Genomic DNA, 16,356 nt, shown 5'->3' with positions numbered 1-16,356 from the left:
CTCTATTTGTAAATCCTATAAAGGTTTCACTGCCATTCAGGCAAACGGTGGCTACTGGGGCTCTGGTGGGGCTCAGGGTGGGCTGGTGGCCACTGAACTGTGTTTGGGGAGGAGAGATGGGGACAAGCAGGAATTGGGGACCTCCAGCCCCAGGCCGTGCCCAGTAAGGGGTTAAAAGCTTCGCTCTGGCGGGTTTTAGGTCTGTTGGTGGTTTCCCCGTCTGCAGGGCTGGTTTCAGGAGGAGCTGGCACCTGGTAAGTCCCGGCAGCCGATCTGTAACTGAAATCCCTCCTATCCAAAATGACTGTGCAGAAACCCCAGTCAGAGCTGCACCTTCTGCTTTCATAATTAATCATTTATCTGAATTAACACGTCTGAAATGTTTCTTTGCCACTGTGTATTATCCCTCACGCAGTTTCTGAGCTGTTTACTGGATTCAACCCCAAAATTCTCAATTAATTTATTTACTAATCTCAACCTGTGGAGTTCCCGGCAGGGTGGGTTTGATCACAGCCCCTCTGGAGCTGGAAGGGGAGGTGAGAGGAGGTGCAGGGGAGGTGAGAGGAGGTGCAGGGGAAGTGAGAAAAGCTCCAGGGATGACTCTGTTTGTTGACTGGTTCGGTTGCTTGGCAGGAGGGTGCTGGGGGACTCAGACCTGCACAGAGCCACCCAGGTTTGTGGGGACAACAAACCTGGGGATAACCAACAGTCCCAGCTCCAGAGGGAGCAGCAGGATGGGCCTGGGGAACAGCCCAGGTTTCCACACCAAGGAAAAGACCTTGGTGGAAAGACCTTACTAGTCTGGGAGGCTCGGGGGGTCCCAGGGGAGGAAGGGACACAACCCTCAGCCACCTCCCAGAGGGTGACGCGGTGCCCCTCGAGTTTTAAGAGGGTTTCCTGAGCAAGGAGCAGGAGGCAGGGCCAAGGGATGGGATGGGATGGGATGGGATGGGGTAGGATGGGATGGGGTGGGGTGGGATGGGGTGGGATGGGGTGGGATGGGGTGGGATGGGAGCCCCATGCCGGAGGTGGGCGGGGCCATGCAGTGGTGGGCGGAGTCATACAGTGGTGGGCGGGGCCAGAGGGGGATGGACATCCGAGCCCCGCCCGGACGGGCGTGGCCGAGCGCAGTCGGGTGGAGCCGAACACAATCGGGTCACAGCGAACAGACCAACGCACTCCGCTCCAGCCCAGCCGACTAGACCCGAACCGAGCCGGGCACAGCCGATTGGACCCGAGCAGAGCCGAGGTGAGGAGCCGTGTGAGGGAGGACGCGCTCGGTGCCCCGGGCCCGGCCATGGCCCCACAGCCGCCCCGCTCCCTCCCGGGACCGCTCCGGGGGCGGAGGCTGAGCCGAAGCCGCTGCTTGTCGCCCTGTCAGAGCCCCGGTACCGCCCGCGCTGCTGCATGGCCGGGACGAAGCTGATCGTGGTGTTTGGTGCCACAGGTGAGTGCTCGGGGAGAGGCCCGGGCTGTGCCCAGGGAGGGCGAGGGCCGGAGGCGTCGGCGATGCCCCAGCGCCCGGGGAGGGGGATGAGGAGCGGGCTCGGCCCTTGTGGCAGCCGGGGCGCTCCGTCCGCGGCCCCAGCGGAGCCCCGGGGGCGCGGGGCCTTGACCGGCTGCTCCCTCAGGGGCCCAGGGGGGCAGCGGGGCCCTGAGCGGCTGCTCCTGCAGGGGCCCAGGGGGGCAGCGGGGCCCTGAGCGGCTGCTCCCGCGGGGGCCCAGGGGGGCAGCGGGGCCCAGTGGGGCAGCGGGGCCCTGAGCGGCTGCTCCCGCAGGGGCCCAGGGGGGCAGCGGGGCCCAGTGGGGCAGCGGGGCCCTGAGCGGCTGCTCCCGCAGGGGCCCAGGGGGGCAGCGGGGCCCTGACCGGCTGCTCCCGCAGGGGCCCAGGGGGGCAGCGTGGCCCGGGCGCTGCTGGACGATGGGACCTTCAAGGTGCGCGCCGTGACGCGGAGCCCCAGGAAGAAGGAGGCGGAGGAGCTGAGGCGGAGGGGAGCCGAGGTGGTGAAGGCAGATCAGGACGATGAGGCATCGCTGGAGCGGGCCTTGGCGGGTGCCTACGGAGCTTTTATTGTCACCAACTTCTGGGAACACTGCAGCAAGGAGAAGGAAATCGAGCAGGTACCTGTACAGACATTACCTGGGCCCACGTGTGGGATGATGTGGCAGGGTGGATCAGGAGTAGCACCAAAGTGGGGACAGCTCTTGGAGCAGCTATGGCAGCCCTGATGGTTTGAGTGGCCGGTCCAGAAAACCCCAAGGCCTCACAAACACCAGGTCCCAGTTCTTGCAAAGTCAGGACTTGCTCTCTGTTCCCTCACAGCCGCATGGCTCCAGGGTCTGGTGCCTTCAGGGAGTTGATAAATTTGTTATGGAGAGCACTTGCCAGGAGTTGGAGTAGCAGGAGTGGGAACACTGGGCTCCTCAGAGCCTTCCCAGGGCAGAGCTGGGACTGCAGACCTGTAGCTCTCTGTGCTTGCACCTTTGGGGCCAAAATCCTGCAGTATCAGAAATCCCAAGGGTGGTGCTCACGCCAGGACAGATATTGCAAGGTGGCAGAGTTGCCACACCTGGATAGCAACAAACGAAAGATTAGATAGTTTAGGGCAGGTATGTTGTCCAGGCAGATTCTTTATGCTGGTGCATGTTTGGTGGAGGGTGTGTGGTCTTTCTAAAATGTGATGAGGTAAGGAGAGGATTTGGATAACTCAGCTCAGCCCTGGTGCCAGTTGAGGGCTGGTGACAGCTGGATCCTCCCCAGAGGGAAGGGGGGTGTGGGGATGATGGGGATGTGCCATTCTCCTCTTCAAGGCTGGTTTCTCCCTTGGCCCAGGGCCGGTGCCTCGCTGAGCTGTCCCAGCGCCAGGGCCTGCGGCACGTCGTGTTCAGCGGCCTGGAGAACGTGCACCAGCTGACAGGGGGCCGGCTGGAGGTGCTGCACTTCGATGGCAAAGGCGTGGTGGAGGAGCATTTCCAGAAAATCGGGGTTCCCACCACCATCATCCGCCTGCCGTTCTACTTTGAGAACTTCCTCTCCATCTTCAAGCCGCGCAAGGCCCCGCAGGGAGACTCCTTTGTCCTGGGTGAGCAGCAGCTCCTGCTCTGTGGGTCACTGTCTTGTGACTGTCCCCATCTCCTCCCACTGTGCAGGGCTGAGGGGTGGAGAGACTGGGCTGGGTAGGGTGAAGAGGCCTCTACCAGCTTGACCACAGCAAGCTGCATTATGGTCTTTAGATCTGTTTGGTGGCCTGCAGGAAATCACCAGGGTCCTGGGCCTGTTTGTGCTGAGGGCTGTTCTGCAGATCCCAGAGCAGCTCTGGACACGCCAAGTGTGGGTTGGGATGGTGGAGGTGGTGGGGCTGCAGGAGACTCACGGTGCTGCTCTGGTGTCAAGGGCTCTTAGCTCAGCCCAGCCCTGCTCTCCTGCCTTGCTGTGCTGATGGGTGCTCTCATCCCTCCCTCACCTCATTCCCAGAGACTGGGAGCTGAAAACTCCACTGTACCTCCTCAGAGCTGCACTGCAGCTGGAATCAATCTCTCCATACAGAGCTGCCCATGGGGGACACCCCAATGGATGGGATGGCTGTGGAGGACCTCGGGCCCGTTGTACTTTCTCTGCTGAAATCCCCAGGCGAGTACATTGGCCAAGTGATGGGACTCAGCACAGGCAAACTCACCGAGGCAGAGTATGCTGCCATCCTCTCCCAGCAAACGGGCAAGACTGTGACAGCCAGCAAGGTAGGAAGTGTCCCTTGGTGTTGGTGATGGTCCTGAGAGACTCAGCTCGTTTTGGTACAGCCCAGCACTGGTGTCCAGGGTTAGTCCTGCTGCCCCTGGATGTGGCTGGAGCACAGCTTGGCACCAACACTGCCCTGTTGGTATTGTCAGCTCATGCTCTGGAGCACACGGATGTGCCCAGGCAGGTCTGTGCCTGGCTCTGAGGGATAACTGAGCTGGGAGGTCTCCAGCAGAGCCAGGGATGGGCACCTGCACAAAAGGTTTCTGCTGGGTGCCCTTCCCTTCAGCAGGGCTTCCCCCAGGGCTTTGCTGTATCACCATTACAACAGACCTGGCCTCTGTGCTGTGTCACTGTTAACAACACCCCTGACCACTCCCTGCCCCTTCGTGACTTACTTTTAATCCATGTTTGCATTTCAGTTGTGCCTCAGGCAACGAATACAATGGATGAGGGTTATGGTGGTTCTCTGCCTTGAGAACAAAGTGCATTTCATTAGAAACAAAGCCCCTCTGGTGCTCTCCGCAGGTTCTGCTCTCCCAGAAGCACCGTGACTACCAAACCCTTTGATTCAGGCAGGGAAGGATGTTTTGGGGTGCCAGGTGGCAACCTGAATTGCCTCCTTGACCACGCAGTTTCTAGAACCACTCAGCCATGGCTCTGGTGTGAGGAAGGGCTCCCTCATAGCTGCTCCAGACCCAGCTGTGTGCCAGACCTGGTGCTGGCCTAGCCTGGCTGGGCTGTTCCTGCCAAGCAGGGCTGAATCCTTTGCCCACCCCGAGCAGAAGTGCCTTGCAGAGCCCTCCGCACCAGTGGCAATGCTGTGACAAGCTGCTCTAGCAGATCCCTCATCACATCCTCTCACAGGCTGAGGGGAAGCTCCATCAGCCTCTGAAACACTGTTTTTTCCCCCCTTCTGTTGGCAGATGTCCCCTGAGGAGTACGAGAAGCAGGACTTCCCTGGGGTCAAGGAGATGGCTGCCATGTTCCGTTTCTATGCCCTAAAGCCAGACCGCAACGTGGCCCTGACCATGAAGCTCAACCCCAAGGCTCGCACCTTCCAGCAGTGGGTGGGGGACCACAAGGCTGCCTTTTGAGCCTCCCCTCCCTCCCTGGTTTCTGCAGCAGGTAGGGGAACCTGGCTGAGGTGAGGTGCTCTGAGCCATGCTGCCTTCCCAGTAGTGCCCCAGGGAGAGGCTGATCCTACCCCAGCTGGGGAGAGCTTGGTCCATGTGCTGGTCCATGTGTGTGCTCCTGCAGCATAGTTGGGACTATTTAGGCAGTTAGAGCAAGAGGAAGGGCTGGACAGCACAGGCAGAGGGGTAGCAGAGCACTGCCTTTGCACTCTGTCCTCAGGGAGGTGTTGCTTTAGTCATTGTGGGTGTTTTAGGGTGGTGGGGCTTGTTTTCTCAGGATCATCTCCTTTCCCAGGCTGCTCTGAGCATATGGCACCATGTGGTAGGCTGAAGGTGTGTACCCAGAGCCCCAAAGGCAGTGCCTGCATGGCAGGTATCCATGGCCAGGCCTGCTGCAGACTCCTAAGCAAACAAAACACAGGGATTTCTCCACAGATCTGGTTTGGGCACTGGAGAGATGGAGGCTTAGTGTCACTCCAGGCAGCAGGGACTGCAGTGACTTCTTGTGAATGTAACACAAAAGCTGAGCTTGATTCCTCATCATACAGCTCTGGCCCTGGTCCTTGGGCTCCTGGAGCTAATTTCAGTCACTGTCTCAATGAGCTGAGATAATACTTGACTTTCTAGATTGTCCAAGGTTCAATGGAAAAGCCCCTTCCCCCCTCACACACCTGAAGTACTGCTCAGAGAGGGCAGCTTTGTGTTCAAAGTCAATCCCAGCCCCTAGCAATGCTCAAGCCATCCAGCCCTGTCCCCTCCTTGTCCCAGAGACCTTCATCCCTGTTACTAGAGGAGGGAAAGGGAGTGACAGACCAGGTGGAAGAGTAGACAAGGCAGCAAGGCACAGCACGTGTTAAATATCTTTATGAAGTCCATCTTATTTACATGGGTACAGAATCACTTTACAGAAGTTTAATCAGGAGGCAACGCGTGCTTTATTTCAGCAAATTAAGAAGGGCAGGACTACAGCATGTCCTTGTTTAACTGGTGTTGAACTGATTAGTACGTGGGCTGATGGTACCTGCATGGTATCACAAACACAGCAGGCTACAGTAACCATGGAATACTCACTGCAAGAGCTCAGCTGCATCTGGAAGGAGTGATCCACCTCACTTGCACTCTCACACAAGTAAAACAACGATGCTTTCACCAATCTTTTACGCTACGGGTGTTGCACTAGGGTAATAAAATATTTTTGTCCCCAACTGGCAAAGGGCTCAGTGATCGACTTGTACCAGTCCAGAAGCGACAGCAGCTGTGTGGTAACTTTAGTTATTTGGGGGATAAACTTGAGGCAAAGTGCAGATTCCATCACTGCTCTGTGCAGGCAATCAGCAGGATAGAGAAAGCCCAGGGCTGCGAGGGAGCCAGGCCAGCTGGGCTCAGACAATGCCCAGCCACAGGGAGATTCCACGTGGAGCTGAGCAGGGCAGCAGGGCTGTCATGAAGACAAGGTTAGATCCCCCTGACCCACCAAGTCTCCTGGAGAGTTCACCAAGCACACCTGGCATTCCAAAGGGCACCTGAGTGAGCAGCTGGTGGGCTTAGCCTCCATATAGCAAATTGCTGCTCTGTGCTGGAATATTTACTTCACATTTCCTCTGGTTTGGATTTAAATAATACTTCAACTTTAATTTTTACCAAATAAGCATCCAGAAGCAGCAGGCTTGTGGAGCAGCCTCCAGAGAGCCACACTTCTGCAAAGCTGGTGTTTTCCTTCACTGCCAGTTGCTAGGACAGTGGGTGGGGTTTGTCTTGGTGCCTCGGTGATCCATGGCCTCTCCAGCTGGGATTCTTGCTGTGCTGCTGACTGGCATCCTGTGTTCTCCAGAGCCTGGCTGCCAGAAAGGTTCACCCCCAACTGCACGGATGACCTGCTGCTGCTGGCTCCTAGTTCCCAGTAGAACGCTTTCCTGCAGTTGAAGTGAGAGGAAGGTTATCATTTCCTGGCTGTATCAGCACACAGCTCACTCAGGGAGCACCAGCCCTCCTGTCACACTGTCAGCCCTACAGCACAGCCAGCTTTGAAGCCTACAAAGATGCAAAGCTGAGCCCCTGGAATAATCCAAGATTCTGTGTCTGCTGCAGATGATTCCAAGTCTTGGTGTGCTCCCCTCAGCACCAACTGAAGCACCTGAGTTACACTGCAGTGATGTATGGTGGGGTTTGCTGTGCTCTGTGACAAAGGCTGGCTCCTCCCTGGTGCTGTAAGCCCATGGCAGGGGTGAATCCAGCCTGAGTGTGCCAGCACCACTGGCTCTGCAGCCCAGGATTTGTGTGAAAGAACCCAGTGCCAGTGGGACCAGCTCATGGGAATAAGCTCAGTGCTTGGAACTGGGCAGAGCTGCAGCAGCAGAGCTGCAGGGGAGGCCAGCCACCTCCCCAAGGGTGCACCCAGCATCTGTGCTGCTCTTTGCTGCAGCAACAATGCACTTTAATCCCTGGCTTGTTGCTCCAGGTCCCAGGGGACAACTAGGGCTGTGCACACCCGTGGCTGGAAGGCCTGAGGCTAAGTGAGAAGCAAAGCTGTGCTATTGTGCTTCCACCTCCCAGGAAGTGAAACAAGACAACAGTGAAACACAAGTGACCTCCTACCTCGGATGGGGTGTCAGGAGGTAAACATTTTCTTAAGTTTGGAAAGGAATCCCTCCTTGTTCTCCTGAGCCTCAGGCCTATCCCCGCCTGCGTCAGCGCTAGCCGTGGCCCTGCCACCTGGACACAAACAGCAAAGGGCTGCAGTCAGAGACATCTCCCACCAGGATCACAGGGGGGTTTTACACAGGGAATGGCCAGGAGAAAGCAGCTGATTGTGCTGCTCCCTCACGTTCAGGGCTGCACCTGCAGTGAGCCACAGGACTGGACCCCTTACAGTGGATCCCAGAAGTGGAAAAGCCAACCCTGAGCTCAGGTGCTGAGCTGTTCCCTTCCCCTCTCCCCAGCCCTCCAACTAGCAAGAGAATTCTTGTGCTGCACAACTGAGTGAGGGACCCTACAGACTTTGGAAAGAAGTACTTGGAACTGAGAGTCTGCCACTAAAAACAAGTGGTGAACTTGATCACAGCCAGCCAGGACTTTACAGGGTTAAAAAAAAAATCTATACTGGTGGTCCCTGAAACAAGTTCTTCCTGTTTCAAGGTTGTGTCCTTGCAAAGCAGTGCAAAACCACAGCAGGAGCCTGATTTGTGTCATGCAAGCAATGCTCAGACAGTATCAAGCAGAAAATTAACTCGTGTAGAATGAAAAAGTCTACAAGTATTTCAGACCAACTGTCCAGATAAGGAATGTTAAAACTGTCCTGTATGGACAGGTCCTGAGAAGTTGTTTGTCCCTCAGAAGTGGCTATAACGAGAACAAAGGAGACCTCTTTGCTAATCTGCTTTTTTTCTACAGTAAAACCATCAATAACAAGATCCCAAATGCTCCCTCAAGGTTTATTTGTGCACAGAGCAGAGCCTGGTGCTCCCCAGCCTCCCAGGGCTGAGTGCTGAGCTCTGACTGATGCAATGGATTGAAATCCCGAGGCAGGACACGCCTCCCTCAGCACAGCCTGTCTCTACACTGCAACCTACTGGCGTTGTTTGAACCCACCTCGCTGCTTCATCATGGTAAAAACCGGCAGGTTTGCTTTTTAAAAAAATAGTTTGAAGAGCATTTTTTTTTTCTCTTTGGCACATAAAAAAGCTGGAATAGAAATTCAGGCTCAGAGCTCCATGCCCTTCCCCCAAGGCTGACTGTAATGTGGGAAAGACATAATTTCTGTATTAGGAAAGCACTATAAAACACAACACTGGGAAGTATTTGGCAGATGCTGCCTTCTAATATCCAGCACTTAAGCCTGTATTCCTCACGCTTTGGCATGTAGAAGAGCAGATCCTGGGATCATTCAGCAGCTCCAAAAGGCTCTCACCTTTGCCTAGTCATAAACGCCCTGTTGGGTTTCAAACCAAAATCAGATTTCAATGGGCTTTAAGAAGTTCATTGTTCCAATTAAGCAAAGATAATCTGCTTTTCAGTAGCAAGAAACAAAGCTCCTTCCTTACTATTTCATCATGTGTTGTGCCTTTAGGTGCTGCCTCTTACAAGCACCTCAAAACACAATTGCTGAATCTCAGTTTTCCATCTGGAGCTGGAGAGCAGCTTCACAAAGCTCCCAGGTGCCTTCACTCCTCCATTGTGCTGGGTGCTGTCCACAGAGCAGAGCTGACACTGGCACCAATGGACACTCCTAGCCCAGGTTTCCCCACACACACAGAGCTCAGCCCCAACAGAAACCCCTGTCAGGATTCCAGGAGAAACAGCCCTGCAGTGCTCAGAAGGACGCTAGATTGGGATCACACAAGAAATCAGCCTGAAGCACATTTGCTTTCCTGCCTCGAGGCAAGTCCTGGCACAGGGGAAGCAGGGAGCAGGAGGCATTCATCAGCACAGCTTGTCTGGACCCTGGAGCACTCAGTGCCTGCTCTGTTCACACATGGATTTGCCCAGTAAGTACAGGAACAGATCCTCCTGGGAAGAGCTGCCTCCCTGCTGTGTGCTACAGCCCGTTAACATCCCTCTAGGACTATTTCTGTTACAGCAGGCTGTGCTGCCAAAGGCCTCACGGTGACCCTGGCTCACCCTGCTCCCCAGGAAGGCTCAGGGAGCACTGAGAGGTGCCACAGCAGCTCCCAGGGCAGGGGCAGGAGCTGCCCCTCTCACCTGACGCTGTGTTGGTGACCCCGTTCACGGTGCCGTCCACGTCGGCCTCGTCCTCGGCGTAGCTCATCATCAGCGCCCGCTGGCGATCCGTCAGCCTCCTGTGGCACCAGACAGGGCTCAGGGGTGGCCCCACCGCCCTCCCACACCTCCCCAGCAGCACCCAGGAGAGCAGGGACTGGAGTACGTTGTACTCATTTCTATAAGGAATGATCTATAAAGAATTCTCAGTGGGAGAACAGAGATAGGACCCACTGCATTTCGCCTCATGGAATTTTCACAACTTTTAAGCAACGTTTTTTGCGAAAAGTTTTTAAGATTTCACAGGAACTTGTTTTAGCTTTACTTACTGAGGAACTTTTATCTTTATGTGGATGTAGTGGTCTCCATAGCCATAGCTGTTGACCTTGGGAATGCCTTTCCCACTCATTCGAATCCTCTGGTCTGGCTGAATACCAGGGGGTATCTATAAACACACAGGTGTCACGTTTATTACTGTAAATAAACATTTATATAACAATTACACATCTATTAGAATTATCTACTTCTCCAACAAGCTGTAAAATAGGATGGGAGAGTTCTGGTTTGCTCATGCATTGGGACACACCCCAAAGCTAAGTCTGAAATGCAATACTGGCAGACTTAGGAGATTTTCCCCGCCTTTTGCAGCAAAGGAGAAGCCTTTTCTGTGCCCCACTGATTCATGCTCAGTATACTGGTACTCACTGTGATGTTGATTGTCTCATACAAGCCTTGACACCGGGCTGTGCCTCCCAGCACGGCCTGAGCTACTGAGATCAGGAGATCCGAGTGGATATCGGCTCCGTTCCGTCGGAACACCGAGCTCTTCTGAACCTGGAGGGCACCAAAGTTCCACAGAGCAGTGAGCACACCGTGTGTTCTCCTGGTAAACTGCTCCCAAGGGTCTCAGGAAAAAAATTTACCATCCCCAAACTGCATGGCTAAGAACTGTGAGTTTATATTTGGTCTAGTAAAACACACATCTTGATATAACTGAATTAGCCAAAGGATTGGAAGGCCCTTCCTTCCTGCCTCAGGAACTCCTTCCCCTGCAGAGAGAGACACTGCCTTGTCCAGCACCCTGAACAGGGGAAAGCCAAAAGTGAGAAGAAAACCAAGCACCTTTGCACTGGCCTCACAAGCTGCAAGAGAATTAAACCCTCCTGCACCATGAAACAGGTGCTGAAAAAATTTTCTCCTCAACAGAGATGTGTGTGGCAGGATTCTGACAGAAGAGGCCCAGCTACAGCACAGGTGCAAAGCAGCCCTGAGAGTGGATGTGCAGGACACTCCACCAGGCAGCTCCTGCAGCACCTCCCACAGCTCTGCCACCCCTGCCAGCAGGCAGCTCCCTCACATTTCCAAGTCAAAAACTCGAGGCATGAAGAACCTACTCTGCATTTTGATTCACACTACCCTGAGGGCCTGGTCCTGGAACAAGCAGCGATTCTTCAAGAACAGATTCAAAGTTACCCCCCCCTTGCTACAATGCAGATCTCCTGCTGTCTCTGAAAGTTCACAGGGATCATGTTACCTCAGCTGTTCCAAAGGATCACCGGCTCTTCCTCCTCTGCCCATTCTGCAGTCCTTTCCCAGGCATTTGAGAAGGGATCAACCAACTTAAATAATAAACCAGCTTGGGATACATACCCTGAACGTAATGAAAATTTCTTTCTTCCCCACAGGCATCCGAACTGTCTGCCCGTCCTCAACACCTGCAACCAGAACAGGAGAGAACATGACCTTGGGTTATAACCCACATGTGCCATGGATACCTACAACTTTACAAGGTAGAGTCCCAAGAGCTGACCAATACAGCCCAAAGGAGGAGGGGTCAGCAGATGTTTATACCTCTGAGGTGATCTCTATGCCCCCAACACGCCTGTTACTTCAGTATCTACAGAATTCTTTACAGAAATGCATTGGATTAAGGAACACAGCAGCCTCCACAAGCTGCAGGAAAATTACAGGCTGCTCACCCAGGGTGGTCTCAAAGAAGCAAGTTTTAGTCCCACCATTGAATTCTCCTCTCTGGTGAGAAAGGCCATCAGCACACCCCTCTGAGCCAAGCCAAGGCTTTTAGGATTCCCACCCTCTCCCCAAGCTTCATCAAGGAAAATGAAAGACACACAGCAACAAAACCTCTGGAGATTCACTCTTTAAATCTGCCTAGGAGGACCCAGGCAAGAACCAAAACTCAGGAAGGGCAAAGCAAATATTTATACCCATGGCCAGAAGGTCCATCTCATCACTAGCCCGTTCCATTGCCAAGCTCTCAACCTACTTTGCTTTAAAAACCATTTCTCTGCAGCAAAAGGTCTTAGGTTGGCCTCCCATTTGTAGCTGGCAGTGGCTGTAACTAACTACACTTTAAGAGAGAGCAGCAGGCAGGTACAACACTGACCAGCTGGCACAGGAACCATCACAGTCTTCTTCTGCTTGGTCTGCCCTGTGCCCCGGCACACGACGCAGGGCGTGGTGATGATGGAGCCGCGGCCGCCGCAGCGCCGGCACGTGGAGCGCATCACAAACGGGCCCGTGTTGATGGTCTCCTGGGGAGGAACAAACACACATTGGGAAAAGGAGGAGTACTGAGAGGGGACTGTTCACACAGCAGGTTTGAGCTCTGATCACACACACCCCCTGTCAGGACAGGGATATGCTCAGCACAGACTAGAACAGAAAGCTGGCTCTGAGATCCACCCGCCATCACATTCTGATTTCCACTGGACACCACCACTACTACTGTGGGACATGGTGAGGGCAAGGGAAACACACCACCCTGAATGTCCAAGCTTTATTGTACAAGAAGGAACAAAGCTCCTTACAGTGCTACAAGTGTCTGTGTTCTGATGACTCCAAGGACAATCCATTTAAATGAATTACTGCCAGTGTCCAAGAAAACCTTATAGTGACTAAGCTCTGGACTGAACTATGAGAGCCACCCACCAGAATGAAGCACACAAGGAATCAGATGCATGGAAACCCAAAGCCTGCAGCTCCATCAGTACCTGCATCTTCTCATTTTATTATTACTCTTGGATTTTCACCACCTAGTCAAAAGATATCCCTTTATCGCCTGAGGAATTTCAGAGCTGTTACATTATATTCATATGGTTGGTGGGGTCCAGCCTGAAGGCTCATGCTTTCAGCTGGGCACAGCACTTTAACACAAATAAAATCTTCCTAGTGCTTATTAACATCAAGCTGTCATTAACCCAGCTTTACCCGAGATAAGCTGATGAGTGGTGAGAATTTTTCACCGTGGAATGAAGTGACTCTGCCCCAGAAGGGACAGCACAGCAGAACTGGTGGCTCAGCACTCACCATGCCCGTGCCATTGCAGTAGTGACAGCGCTGAGCTTTGGTGCCGGGTTCATGTCCTTTGCCATCGCAGCGCACACAGGAGTCCTGGATGTTCACCACAATCTCCTTGTTAACACCTTTTGCAGCTTGGGTGAATGTCAGTTCCATGATATACTGCACAGGAAACATGGAGATAGATCTGTAACTGAGGTGTGACAGGGTCTTGAGGAGACTGAGAAGAGTTTAGGCTAAATACCAAACAATGCTTAAAATGGAAGTCGTCAGTAAAGATGACTGATCAAAAGAGGAAATTCTCCTTATATGAAAAAGGTCATTTTTAGTAAAAACCAGGAGTACCAAACACTTCTGAAGGCAACACATGACCCATCAACACTTTAAGGAGCATTTAGCTGCAGCATGAAGAACAAGACATTTTATTATGGGCCTCACTGCAACATGAAGCTAATTAAGTTGCAAAATTACGCCAATTAAGCAGCCAAACATATTGCTGGAAGGCCTAGTTTATAGTTACAAGGTATTTTGTGGGTTTTAGCATTACAGATCAAAGCAGGTATATGTAAATCAACCTGCAGCAGAAACAATGCCTCTCCAGCAATGGGACTGCTCACCAGTGCTGGGTGGTGTCAGTTAACACCAGAGAAGTAGCTCAATATCCTGTCTGAAGGTATGGGGTGTGTTTTCTGCACAGCTGAGCAAAACTATGAGACTCTCCCCATGCCATGGGACATTTCTGACATTCCCAGAAATAACTCCTTGCTGAAGGCTCCCAGAGCGTTTTGTGACAGAAGCTGAGGAGAGACACTGATCTGACTTTCCCATTTCACTCCTAAATAAAGGCACCTCCTACCTCCTGTGGCTGGTCAAAGACAGTCTGAAAATCACTGAAAGGGGATCCTGAGCAAAACTATGAGCAAAACTATGAGACTCTCCCCATGCCATGGGACACTCACACACTGACATTCTCTTGCTGAAGCTCCCAGAGCACTCTGTGACAGAAGCTGGGGAGAGACACTGATTTGACTTTCCCATTTCACTCCTAAATAAAGGCACCTCTCCTACCTCCTGTGGCTGGTCGAAGACGGTCTGAAAATCACCAAAAGGGGATCCTGAGAACTCCCCAAAGATCTTCCTGAAGAGCTCCTCGGGGTCGATGGAGGGGCCGCTGCTCCAGTACTGCCGCCCCGCGCCGGCCCCGGCCCCCGCAGCGCCAGCCTCGAAGCTTGCTGTGCCGTAGGCATCGTACTGCTTCCTCTTCACCTCGTCACTCAGCACCTGGAGCAGGGAACGGGGCTGTCAGGATCCAGGGGAATCCCTGGCTCTGGTCTCAGACCTTTCATCGAGGTCTTGCCCAGCTCTCAGCGCCACGGGAGTGAGGGACAAGCTGCTGTTTCCCTGGCGGCTCTTGGCTCGTCACCAGAGAAATGTCAACATTTTACTGATTTATAAATAACTTATATTAAGGAGCGGATCGTTATTATATCAGCTGAAAAGTGCTGGAATCAAAAAACAAGGCTGGGGGAGCACAGTGAAAATCTCTCTGCTTCAAACACCTCCTGACAGGGTTTTTATTTGATTGTTTAAACTGACAATAATTCCACAGAAGTGACATCCATGCCAGTCATTGCTAAGGAAGGGGAAAACTGAAAGAGCCCCAGGCAGCTAAATCAGATACTTGGACCAAGTAATTTCTTGGGAGAGAGGTGCTCCAGATTGAAGTGCATCAAAAACCAGCCATGGAAATGTTTCCCCTCATCTACCCTCTAATCTCTGCTCCTTCTCATCATAATAAAATTCTGCTGTTACCTCATAGGCTTCTGCCAGCTGAGAGAACTTCTCCTTTGCTTTAGGGTCGTCCTTGTTTGTATCAGGATGGTATTTCTTTGCCAACTAAAAAACAAAACCCAACTATTAGGGACAGGCAGGAGTTATTTACTTTAGCATAGGAGAAAACACATCAGGCAGAGCCTGGCATTCACTAGATGCATTCCCGGGAACTAAAACGCTTCATTTTCCTTTATCAACCCAAAACAAGGAACTACAGGAGCTGCTCCTGATCCTCTCAGCAATCCCAGATCCTTCTGGAAGGAGACAAGCGATGACAGCACAGGCAGACCATGCTTTGGAAGCGATCCCCAAGGCCATGTGCTGAGCTTTCCCGCTGCCTCCTCCCCTTGTCTGCAGCGGCTCCTAACGCGGGGATGGATTCGTTCCCTGGCTCCTCTCTGTGCCCACGGGGCCCCGGGCCCGGCCGGTCCCGACGCACCTGGTAATAGGCCTTTTTAATCTCCTTCTGCGTGGCGGTGCGGGGCACCCCCAGCACCTGGTAATAGTCCTCCTTGGCGCGTGCCGCGCTGCTGTGGAAAGCGGCGGCGGCGACGGCGGCAGCGCGTTTCGTCCCTGCGGGAGAGGAGGGAGAGGGGCCGCCGTGAGGGCCGGGTCGGTCCGGGCAGAGGGAGGAACACGACCGGCAGGAAAGACCCGCGGCCCTCCGGCCCGGCCCGCCCGGCCCCGGCTCGCTCACTCACCCGCGGCGCAGAGCCCGGCCCGGAGCAGCAGGAGGCGGCGCGGGGCGCGGGCGGGCGGGACGCGGAGCCCGCGGAGGAGCAGCAGCAGCGGCGGCGGCCGCGCGTTCCCCGCCCCGCGTCCCGCGGCCGCCCCGACCCAGCGCGACGCGCTCCCGGCCGCCATCTTGGCCCGCGCGCGGCACTGCGCCTGCGCACCCCCCCGCGGCGGGGCCGGGTCGTGCATGCGCACGGGGCGCGCGGCCGGGGCTGCGCAGTGGTTACGCATGCGCGGAGTTCGGCGGGGACGTGAGGGCGGCCCCGGGCCCGGGCAGGGAACAGTCCCCTGGGGTACCCTCTGCTCTGTCTGCGCCCGTCCAGAGCTGCTCTTCTTCCCCCCTAGCCGGTGAAATGCCTCACAGGAGTGAAATAAAGGCGCTGAAACCGCAGTGACACAGCGCCCCAGCCTGGCACGGCCCCCGCCCTGACACAGCGCCCACGGCGAGGCAGCAGCTTTCCTCTGGAGAGGAGGAGGAGGAGGATTCGTGCCAAGCGTGTCTCTCTCCCGCCCTCATCACCGGGGCTGGCGCCTCCGAGCGCTCCTCGGCACGGGCTGAGGGGAGGCTCCGCCGGGCTGAGCGGTGACAGCGATGTGGCGGCTCCTGTCACAGCCCGGCTGTGGCCTGGCCCTCACCGGTGTGGGTGACACCGCAGCCGGGCCCAGAGGGCTCAGATCCAGCGCTCCCTCCTCCCCCTCCCCGCAGCCCTCCACACAAAGGTCTCTGTGCACTGTGCCGAGCCCTGGAGAGGCGAGAACACTGAGCCCACGGCACTGGAAAACTCCTGCTGTCCCTGTCCCCCTTGCCCAGAGCCCGGCGGAACAGATGCCCCAGTGTGGCAGGAGAGCCGGGAGTGACAGCTCGGGGTGACCACCACGGGA

The 16,356-nt window shown here is 54.8% G+C and overlaps 2 protein-coding genes across 3 annotated transcripts; one reads left to right on the top strand and one right to left on the bottom strand.

Annotated features, from left to right (window-relative positions):
- Positions 1 to 1,385: 1,385 nt before the first annotated feature.
- Positions 1,386 to 5,589, top strand: NMRAL1 (NmrA like redox sensor 1). The gene is made up of 5 exons (XM_083872694.1): positions 1,386 to 1,447; positions 1,883 to 2,121; positions 2,834 to 3,083; positions 3,548 to 3,738; positions 4,663 to 5,589. The coding sequence occupies exons 1-5, from the start codon at positions 1,408 to 1,410 to the stop codon at positions 4,831 to 4,833; spliced, it is 891 nt and encodes a 296-aa protein (XP_083728820.1). The 5' UTR covers positions 1,386 to 1,407; the 3' UTR covers positions 4,834 to 5,589.
- A 131-nt stretch (positions 5,590 to 5,720) lies between these two features.
- On the bottom strand, positions 5,721 to 15,627 carry DNAJA3 (DnaJ heat shock protein family (Hsp40) member A3; the record flags this gene model as incomplete). 2 transcript variants are annotated; one of them, XM_083872693.1, is made up of 12 exons in its annotated part: positions 5,721 to 6,785; positions 7,468 to 7,584; positions 9,571 to 9,668; positions 9,918 to 10,033; positions 10,294 to 10,422; positions 11,239 to 11,303; positions 11,993 to 12,140; positions 12,916 to 13,068; positions 13,975 to 14,187; positions 14,719 to 14,802; positions 15,179 to 15,312; positions 15,441 to 15,627. In XM_083872693.1, the coding sequence occupies 11 exons, from the start codon at positions 15,601 to 15,603 to the stop codon at positions 7,481 to 7,483; spliced, it is 1,407 nt and encodes a 468-aa protein (XP_083728819.1). In that variant the 3' UTR covers positions 5,721 to 6,785; positions 7,468 to 7,480. The 2 variants fall into 2 exon arrangements, with proteins under 2 accessions (XP_083728819.1, XP_083728818.1); XM_083872692.1 differs by lacking the exon at positions 7,468 to 7,584 and having other exon boundaries at positions 15,441 to 15,603.
- Positions 15,628 to 16,356: the final 729 nt, after the last annotated feature.

The sequence above is a fragment of the Zosterops lateralis genome (genome assembly GCF_965231275.1).
Source record: "Zosterops lateralis genome assembly, chromosome: 15".
NCBI classification, from domain to species: domain Eukaryota; kingdom Metazoa; phylum Chordata; class Aves; order Passeriformes; family Zosteropidae; genus Zosterops; species Zosterops lateralis.
Note: the sequence above shows the minus strand (reverse complement) of the source record. Positions and strands in the feature narration are given on the sequence as shown.

Bases quoted from the DNA above. Each gene is read 5' to 3' on its own strand.
- NMRAL1 (XM_083872694.1), top strand. From the start codon at position 1,408: ATGGCCGGGACGAAGCTGATCGTGGTGTTTGGTGCCACAG. The intron at 1,448-1,882 runs GTGAGTGCTCGG...CTGCTCCCGCAG, and splicing joins CGTGGTGTTTGGTGCCACAG to GGGCCCAGGGGGGCAGCGTG. The intron at 2,122-2,833 runs GTACCTGTACAG...CCCTTGGCCCAG, and splicing joins AGGAGAAGGAAATCGAGCAG to GGCCGGTGCCTCGCTGAGCT.